This window comes from Aquila chrysaetos, chromosome 8 (genome assembly GCF_900496995.4).
Source record: "Aquila chrysaetos chrysaetos chromosome 8, bAquChr1.4, whole genome shotgun sequence".
In the NCBI taxonomy this organism is placed as follows: Eukaryota; Metazoa; Chordata; class Aves; order Accipitriformes; family Accipitridae; genus Aquila; species Aquila chrysaetos.
This window is the reverse complement of record NC_044011.1, coordinates 29,418,314-29,428,315: the sequence shown is the minus strand read 5'-3', so window position 1 is coordinate 29,428,315 and position 10,002 is coordinate 29,418,314. Positions and strand designations below refer to the sequence as shown.

Here is a 10,002-nt window from a genome sequence, read left to right as displayed (position 1 = left end):
AATTAGTGTTCCACCAAAGCTGAAAAGCTCATTATTAGTTGTGCCACACCTGTATGTTGTCACCCATTTCTCTTTATCAAAGAGATGAACAATTACAAGGGCTCAAAGTTGAACTGCAACTACTGCTCTCTCTTCCCTATCTTCCCTGAGCCTTTCTGTAATTCATTTGGGACACAGTTGGGAGCTTCCTGAGGCAAACAGTTAGATTTGTTAGTAATTCATGAAAGCTGTATCATCCATCTGGGTGGATTTCCTGGAGACCATCTTGCTGGATCTTTTGATGTTCCATTTTCAGTCTTTCTTCTGATGCATGACCTCTGTCCCTAACTCCACCTATAAAGCCATTTTCCTTTGGCCCAGTCATTCCCATGGTTTCAGACATCTTTTTACCTTGACCTTTTTTTTGTCCTTTTTCCTTAAGTCTGCTGCTGTTGTTGGGTTTTGGTTTTGTTTTTGTTTTTTACGCTAGTATTTCCAGGTCTTGCTTAGGAGCTTTCTTTCACCCATTGTTATCTTCTAAAATGTCAGTAAGACCATCTGCTCCAAACTGACTCTGCTGAGCAATTCTAGTTCTCTAGTATCATTTGCACAGACCTGTTTTCGAGCCAGACATGGTCTTCCACAAAGAACTCAGAAGCATAAAACCCAAACAAGCCTGTTAAATGTGACAAGCATATCCTTTTAATACAAATGAACCACCTATTTTCATTACTTTTAGTACCTCTATGCCATGCCATGCCATGGCTGCCTAAGTTGAACATTTGTTCACATGGACATTAAGCAGTGGCTAAGAGTTAGATTCAGGAAACTACTTCAGCACATGGGAAATCATATTCCCATTTAGCAGACACGTACATGCTGTAGTCCCAGTGAAATCCATGAGGCTTTCAGTATGGGCCTAAACTTAAGCACACTCAAATGCTTGGTTAAATGCTCTCTTCTTTCAAGGGCTTTATTCTTCTGGCTTGTGAACATGTATTTTACATGTAAGCTATTTCTTTCTGTCCATTTCGGATTGTAAACTTGTAAAGTAAGCATGGGAGATTGCTTTCACTGTTTATAGCAACAGTTTCCACCTCCTGCCTGTCAGACACCACATAGCTTACCAGCCCCTCTATTGTTCCTTATGTCTGGAGGTAATAAATGAAAGAAAACCAAAACTGATTGAGAAGGAAACTACACCTTTCCTTCTCCCATCCTCCTTGCTTGGCCCAGCTGGCCTGCAGTTAATGGATGCTAAAAAACCAGTTCTTATACTCTTCCTTACTGTTTCTGGTATCATGTCACTAAATTAGTGCATACAGTTCTTGTTCACTCTGACAGTTGGCAGTATAACACTTGTATAGTTAAACATGCATTGAGAGGATTCTGCCTGCAACTTAAAGTCTAAGTAACCAGAAACTGTGGATGAGGCTTCTAGTCTTCAAGTGTCCTTTATGCTTGAAAAGTCCATGCAGTCCCACACAGTGATGGCACGAAATATTTCATCTTGGTTCTTAATTCCTGTGCCTGGTAACTGTCAACCTTCTTGGGTTCACATATCTTAGATACAAAGTGGTGCCTGCTGTAGCCCTCTCTCTTCACTAACAGCATTTAACATATATAGCAGATTGGGAGCTGTACGCCTGTAAATAATGCTGCCATTGTTAATACATTTGTAACAATAATAAAATATTGCAATAGTATAAAGCAATGAAAATGTTCAGACAAGTATTTTTAAATAGGGTAAATGATCTTGAAGTCATCTAAGATAACTGTATCCCAAGCTCTTTAATCTAGAACCTCTGCACAGAAACACTGGTTTTATTTGGCTTCATCAGTTTGCTACAGTAACTCATACGTCCATCTTTTCACTGTTGTGCTCAAATGGCCCAGATGTGTTTTATGAAAACCCCCTTTAAGACAGTCACGGCTTATTTGGCAACCAGCCCAAAGTGGAGCAATGTAGCTGTGCTCTCTCTGAATTCATTTACTGTGGTTTCTGCTTTGCTTTCCTCATACCTGTGCTGCTCAGTATCAAAACAAACCAGTTCAAAGCTTGTTCTTATACACTGTCATAAGATGATCCACAGCAAGGGTGATAAATAGATGTACCTTTAGAGTGCTTATTCTGGAATCTTTCTGAAGTGACTTTTATCCTGTAGCTGAAGTGAGCCAACTCATAGCAGTGAGTTGGTCAACTCAACTGCTGTGGCAGTTCCTGAAAGCATTTCACTCTATTCTTTTCATACTGTACATTCAATTACACAGGTTCCCTGGTGTTCTTGACATGCAGAGAATATAAGGCTCTAATTCTTGTTTTTCTTCATATAGGTTTGTTCATTCCCTGTCCTAGTAACTTCTAAACAAGACTGTCAAACAATACTGTTTCACTTTCTTTCAACTGTGAGCTTCTTAACTATGCATCCAATTCTCTTCTTTTGAAATCTCTTCTCATGCCTTTTTAGTCCCATTTCTGTTGCTCCAAATGTAGGTATTATCTTTGAGACTGCTCCAGAGTCCACTTAAAGCATGGTTGTATGCTCAGTTCACAGCTTCAGAAAGATAGGTTTAAGAGAGACTCAGACTTTAGTGGAGGGATGTTTGTATGTTTCACTCTCTTGTAAGGTGAAATTTGATGACTGCAATATTCTGTTTCCACCTCTTCAGAATGCTACTGCTCGCACATCTGCTAGGACGAACAATTAAAGATGAAAGCAATGTAAATCTTGTAAGTAGGACTTGGTTGACTTCCACAGCGAGGAGGTGAGTTCTTACAACTTCCTCTGACATACTGGTCTCTTGGCATGGTACCATCCTGTGCAATCGCCAGGGAAAGAAACACCTCCTGTGTATGTTAGTACTTTGTTCACCTCCTACTGAATGCCAACTACTTGTAAAATAATTGTAGTAATTTAATGGTTGTTTAAAAATGTAGTCAGTAATCCACTTGGGAACTGGAGTTGTTAAACTAGTGTTATATCACTTTTTAAACACTGTTGTAGTTTTGATTGGTAAAACTAGAAGCGTTGTTTACTTGCATTCTGTTAGATGTGTCAAAATTTATGGGGAACCTTAGTCTCTTTTACTGGACCAACTGATGAAGTTGGAAAAAAAAAAAAAAAAAAAAGCAGTTTTTTTGATCCATTATGTCTATGACATTGTTTGTGTCCAGGAGAGCCATGATATCGCATGACATGTCGATGAATAAATTGGATACAAAATCAAGATGGCCTTTATGAAACAGACTAAAAACTGATTAAATGCTAGGTTCTTAAGAACAATTACAAAGTCGGAATCATTGCTGAAGTTGCTTTGTTTCTGCAGAGGTTCTGGAGGACTGGGGCCAAGAAATGATCTCTGTAAGATCTTGCTAAATCCAGTACATCAATGTAAATTCATTACTGATGAAGTGAGTAGGTTGAAAAAGGAAGTTGTAAACTATGAGAGGACTGCTGAGTGATCTGGATTGTTTGGAAAGCTGCATGAAAATTATGTGTATTTCAATAAAGTAGGATAATATATACATAGTGACAAAGATCATTGGCCATGCTGGTTATAATAACCCACCCTAGAGAGCAGCAGTCCTGAAGAGGGCTTGAAGGAGATGAGGTGTACAAGTTAGCATGGCTACTCTGCTGCACAGCAGGGAGACTCAGTGGTAAGGAGACTGAATGAAATCCTTGGCTGGTGAAACACTGGGTACCCAGTAAGAAGAGAAATGTGATGTAACATTGATTTAGCACTGGCCTGACCTCTGCTGAAAAAATATCTGATGCAGCTATGGTTCACAATTCAAGGAATAAAAAGATTTAATGGGAATGGTTGTAGGGATGGAAAATATGCCTTACACAGAGACTCAAGGAGTGCTATCTAGTTGTCTTTACCATCACAACCTTAAAGCTACCATCTGGGGAGGAAGAGTTCAATAAAAGTTCAGTAGTTCTATGGACAAATTTGTAATAAAAACAACACCGAGAAGTCAATGCAGGACCAATCAGTATTCTAAAGACAGGCAGAGTTACAGTTTTTTACAAATGGCTATAAGGAATCGTTGGAACATTCCACAATAGCTGTAATAGATCAGCCTTGATTCTTAACTCAAGATTCGTACACTAAGAAAAAAAAAAGGACTACGAACCAGAAGCAAGAATTAATACAGATAAACACTACAGCTTACATAAAGCGCTAGGTTAGAAATCCCAGTGGTCTAGTCTGGTCTTGAACTTTTATAATCATCAACTCCTAATCACCATTTTTCTTTAAATGGCCTCTTTGAACTGAGTTTTCTCTTCTTGTTATTTTAACCCCAATGTAATATCTTTTTTTTTTTTTTTTTTAAATATCATCACCTAGACAAAACCATCAAAGCTCTATATTGTGGAGTTTATAAGCTAGAGCCAGTTGGTGCTATCTCCTCAGCATTGCAATGTCCCTGCCATATAGTTCTTCAGTGGCACCAACTTGCAGAGTTGCCGGCAGTTGGGGATGTCAGAAGATATGCAGTAAATGATTTAGTCACACTCCTCACCCAGACCTGTCATATGGTCCTGGTTTCTGACTGTGTGCAGGATCTTGTCTTGCTGATTTGAGGGAGCCAGGAGGGCTGCTCCATTGCCTTTGTTATTGATGTTCCTCCTTCTATGGACTGGCAAGAAAATGGAAAGAGGCATGTCAACCATGGGAAGACCTCTGGGGGAAGAAAGGCATATATATATTTTCATAGACAGGAATTTAAAGCAGAGAAAATCCCTTTCCCCTGCTTTTTTATTTTCCTTTAGTTCTGATCCTGAGAAACAGCTGTGGATGGAAACCAGTAGGGCCTCCATCAGCTGTTGAGCAGGCACCAGCAGGTATTACTGACCTGAGAGTCTCACGGGCCCCAAGACACCTGGAAACATGTCATGCAGCAGGATCTGCTTTAATATGCAGAAAGATATTGTAAGGAGAGGTGTTGCTGAATATTGATGAAAACGCATAACTTGGCTTAAAGAAATAACATATAAAGTTGTTTTTAATAACTGTCTATGCTTAGAACAGGCAACTAGAAGCTGAATTGTATTGGCATAGTCTCTTAATGAGGCTGCAAAGATGTTTTCCTTCTCTACTGTGCCATTTCTAATGTTTTACCTTTCCCTTGTGTTTGATTTTTTTTCGACATCAGTCATTCATTTACAGCACTTCTGTTGATTTAAATGGGCTTTAGATCAGGCTCCAAGTTACCATTTCCCTTCTGTTTGAATAAGGATTTTCTTTTATCCAGAGGAAGGAAATCAATAATTTCTCATGACAAACCAATGCTCATTTGGATTCACAATCATGCAGTGAGCTCTTCTGTCATTTTCTAAAGCATTTCGGGATAATGGAAGAGTCTCACTTGTGATCTTTGATGTTTTCCTTTGTTTTCCCAGATTGATTTAAGTTCTGTACTCCATTTGACCATTTCTTGAATAGATTACAGTAAATCTATCATTTTGTTTGTTTTAAAGGCAGTACTAACTTTCCATGCTTTCTGTGCTCCGAGTCTTTCCCAGGGAACTGTTCAGGGATCCATCAAAGGATTAACCTTTGGCATGACAAATTGACAAACAGATCTGTAGGAACAAGCTAAACTATACCTTGACATAAACTTGCATATTGTGTACTGTTCATTTCCACTTGGAGTTTTGGAGATGGCAGATTATATTTTACAGAACTGAGTTCCCATCCTCTTACGTGCTGCCACCTCTGAAATCGCACCAGCGCCCTGAACGCTTCCCGTCCTTGGCTGTCTCATCACAGGGCATGCCTATGTGCTTTCCTGCCAGTGATTTCCCTGCAAACTCATGTTTGGGGACTGCTCAGGGAGCCAGGACTCCTGCATGTCCCTGCAGAGCTGAGCTGCTTGGCAATGTGGGCTAGTGCTCAGAGCAGAGTGGGGGGCCCTAGACCTGAGGCTTTCCCCTGACTTTGTCCTAGGTCTGCCTGACCACCTCCCTGGGCTTTGGCTTCTGCAAAAAGAGGGATGGCAACATGTTGCCGATTGCCCCATGAGTGGGTGGTGCAGGGCGCAAGCTAGATATGGGTGTGCTGTGGGCACTCCTAGCCACTTTGTGTTTGCTGGGTCCAAAAGAGAAGCCAGGTGCTGGCCCTGGCTGTGTGGGCTTTACCAAAGCGCTTAGCCCTCCTGACCCTACAGTCACCTGCATATAGGCTCCTGCTCTGTGGGTGGCGGGTGTCTGGCTCCACTCGGGGTTCCCCCACCAGCCCCACGGGAAGAAGAGCTGGAGCGACTGGGGCAGGCTGGGGGTATGGGGGGGCTGCTGTGTGTGCTGAACTTGGGCTGGTGTGTGGTGTACGGGTGTAATTTGGGGGGGGGGGGGGCTCTGTCGGGGGGGGATTGTGAGGTGTGTTGGTGGTGTGAGGTGCGGGTGGGGTATGTAGAGGGGGGCGCGAGGGGTCTAGGGGAGGCGTTAGGGGTGTTGCGAGGGCCGTGGGGCATGCGGGAGGTTGTGTGGGAGATGCGTGCTGGGGGGGCAGAGGCGATCCTCCTCGCCCATGATTGGCAGCGCGGCAATCTCCCCTCCCGGCTGGTGCTTTCCCTCCGGCCGCCGCTGAATTAGAGACGAGGAGGGGCTGGGAATGCAGAGCTGGCAGCGCGCACATACACGCTTTCTCGCACACACCCGCCGGCACCCCGGAGCAGCCCCCCGCAGCCCGGCCGGTCCCCGCCACCCAGCTCCTCTCCTGCCTCCGCCGCTTTAATTTTTTTAAATTTTAATTTCTTCCCCCCCTCCCCCAATCTTTTGGGCGCTTCCCCGCCTCGCCCGCCCGGCGCCCTCCCCGCGGCGCGGCGGGCTGCCTCCGCGGGCGCGCAGCGCGGGGCCATGCCGGCGGGGCCGCCGCTGCTGCGGGTCGCCCTCCTCCTCCTCCTCTTCCTCGGTGCCCCGGCCCGGGGAGCCGTCTACACCAACCATTTCTTGGTGGAGCTGCGCGGCGGGGGCCAGGCGGAGGCCGAGCGGGTGGCGGCGGAGCACGGCTTCGGCGGGGTGCGGAAGGTAAGCCCCCGCGCAGGCTCGCGGCGATGGGGAGGTGCGCGGAGGCGATTGGTGGCGGTGCCGTGCCGTGCCGTGCCCTTCACGTTGGGCTGAGGGCATACGGCGTCCGCCCGTGAGCATCCCGGCGGCGCGGGGGTCCCCCCCGGCAGGGTCCTGCCCGCGACTTACCTGGGGAGAAGGGACGGAGCGGGGTCGCGTCCCGGCTGTCCCCGCGTTAATAACTCCCCTTTCCGAGGGGATTTTAGGAGTAGCGGTGCCAAGAGCCGTTGCGAGTGCACTTCGGTAGTGGCCCAGAAGGGTGATTTTCTTGGACTGGAAAGCAGAGGAGTTTCCCACATGGCAGCTCGGTGCCTTTTGGCGTACTGTGTAAACATCCTCCAATTGAGCTCCCATCCTGCGGGGTCGGGAGTTGGGGCTGGGCGCAGGAGCGGCTGGGGCCGCCCAGGGCTTCCTGTGCACGGCTGTAATTGAAACTGCTCGGAGCACTTAAAAAATAATTAAAGCCGCATCTCTATGCAGAAGCTTGCACGCAATTTGAATGGAAGATTTCGTAGGGGTTTTGACACTCAAGTTTGTGAGGCTGGTGGCTTCTTAATATCCCTGTTATTCTCATTGAAAAACAGGATGCCTCCAGGCTGAAGCAGCTGCTTAATATTAAGCATGATAAGCAATCTGTGCTTGTCACTAATGAATGTAAGTTGGGAAACTTCCAAGTGCCATTGGAGGTTGTTTTCTCTCCTGAGGTCCCAGGAAATCCGAGGTAGCCACAGTGGCAGGGAGTCTCTTCCTGGCTCCTGGGGAGCCTAGCTCCACTAGAATTGTCTCCTGTTCAAATAATAATTAGACCACTAGCTATTTCAGGGTACAGTCAGGTCTGGGGTGAAGACAGGGAGAGGGTAGTAGAGTGTCCTGGTCAATACGATTCCTGGCAGACTTAATGCCCAGGCAGCACTTGGCTTGGAGGAGTGTGGAGGGAAAAGCGAGCTGTGAGCATTGCTGCTGCTGCTGCTGCTGCTTGTTTGGTTTTGTTTTTTTCTTTCCCTGGTAGTTATGCAATGAGAGCCTGATCCTATTTCTAAGGAAATGAATGAGAATGGCACCCTGGCCTTGGATGGGTGAAGTGGCTTAAGACTTTGATTTAAAAAAAAAAAAAAAAAAAAAAAAAAAAAGCATATGAAGTGAGACTCTCTCCCTTGGGCTGCCTTGTCTGAACTCCAGTGGGAACTCGTTAGAGAAACGAGGTCAAGTTCATTGTTGCTTTGACCACAGCCAACTCCTGCTGCTGATAAGATGCTTTTGTTTTGGGCTCACAGCCTTGCCTTGATAGTGACAGAGCTGGGCTGCTGATGCCCTTGGGAAAGGATCCATTATGGGGATTAGGTATTATTACATGAAATTTAGATATGGCTCTTTGGTCAACAGTTTTCCCTTTTTATTCCTTTACTGTTTGTACTCCCTCCCTAGTATCCTGGGGATATCTGACAGATAAGCCCTTATGAGGAGGGCAGGGTACTTTTCTGCATAGCTGAATTTCTTATTACTTTTGTTAGATGCTTTCATATGATCCTGTGACCCACGTGAGGAAGAGATAGGGAGAGAGTGGATTTTGTAGGATGAAGAAATGCGGCTTCTGGGCTGTTAGAATCCTCTCCCCTCCACCATGCCTTTCCCCAGGGTGCTTCAGGCACATTAGGAGACATACAGATTCTTCATGGAACTAAGTCTTGTAGCTCATCTCAGCAGAGAGCTGGAGGGAAGTCCCCCAGGCGTGCGAGGGGAGACTACTTGCTTTCCAGTACATGCCACGGGGGGGGCTGTTCCCGTGCACTCCAGCGTCTCTAGGAATGAAGCCTAGCAGAGCTGTGGCGTGATGTGCGTGTGCTTGCAGGGGCCGGGGGGGCAGATGGTGGCGGTGGTTCCTGTACTGAGCACATGCTGTCCCAAGAGGTTTCTGGGTTACATCATCCCAGTCCCTGAAAAGCTAGAAAGCCTCCCACCCCTCCTCCACAAATGCACGAGGAAATAGCACTCTACTATCTGCAAGGCAGTAATTTTAGGGAATAGAGAAGTTCATAGGGTTTGGTATTTAGCTGTCTGTGTCGGAGGATAATCCATGAGAGGCTGATAGCAATCTCCGTTCTGCAGGGGAAATCTGTAACGGGGCTTGGGTGGCAATAGTCAGCCGTTAATAAAAGCTTGTGCCATCTACTCCCGTGTCTCTTCAGTATTGCTGAACTGAAGAGTCTCCTAATCTGTTTTGCTATCATCAGGCTTGTCTAGCATCTCTGCTTACAGTCTGCAGACTCAGCTTTCATGGCAATAACAACAGTGCAGAAAGTTGAACATGGCTGTGCATGTGTATGGAAACAGAGCTGTTAGTGGTAAACTCTTGGGGGAAAGTACAATGTGTAGATATGCTGTCTAATGAAATATTTAAAAAATACCAGAAAAAACCCCAAATTATACCACAAGGAGAACTGATCTTTGCATACTTCAACCACACATAGTGTTTGGATAATATAATGAGTTATTTACTTAAACCAAATCCAGTTACCTTTACCCATATTGGAGAAGAGCTGTTGTCTGAAAATAGTCACCTTTATTTCAACACAGGGACTTTTCCTAGTAGGACCACAAGGGCATTCAGCTTTTTTCTGTGTGTGTGGATTTAAGACATATATGAGCATGATTTCTTTTATGTGTGCTATGTATCACAGATTTCTCTTAACATGACTTTATGGGAGCTGATTTTTAAATTACATATTTTTAGTGCATGTTTTTTTCCTAATAACAAACAATCTCTGAGCAAGTGCATATTACATTTACTGAACAGCAGATTTCTGAAGAAATACAAGAGAAAGTACTGCCTTGAAGATTAATGTTATGAACTGTGCAATGCACTTCCTAATTGATTCTTTGGCCATGCTTCCTACCATCATTCTGAAACCACTGCAAGACTTCAGGTGGGCTAAAATGTGTACTTTAA

The 10,002-nt window shown here is 45.0% G+C and overlaps 1 protein-coding gene and 1 long non-coding RNA gene across 3 annotated transcripts in view; one reads left to right on the top strand and one right to left on the bottom strand.

Annotated features, from left to right (window-relative positions):
• Window positions 1-658: 658 nt before the first annotated feature.
• LOC115344537 lies at window positions 659-7,828 on the bottom strand. Of its 2 annotated transcripts, XR_003924555.1 has the most exons (3): window positions 7,185-7,828; window positions 5,480-5,545; window positions 659-4,627 (listed from the first exon to the last, which is right to left on the bottom strand). It is a non-coding gene; the product is annotated as an uncharacterized LOC115344537 (long non-coding RNA). The 2 variants fall into 2 exon arrangements; XR_003924554.1 differs by lacking the exon at window positions 5,480-5,545.
• The window catches only part of PCSK2 (proprotein convertase subtilisin/kexin type 2), a 114,501-nt gene continuing 111,025 nt past the window's right edge, over window positions 6,527-10,002 (top strand). The window contains exon 1 of the mRNA XM_030021976.2: window positions 6,527-7,016. Coding sequence (XP_029877836.1) covers window positions 6,846-7,016 — 171 coding nt within the window. The 5' untranslated portion in view covers window positions 6,527-6,845. The remainder of the gene's footprint in view (window positions 7,017-10,002) is intronic.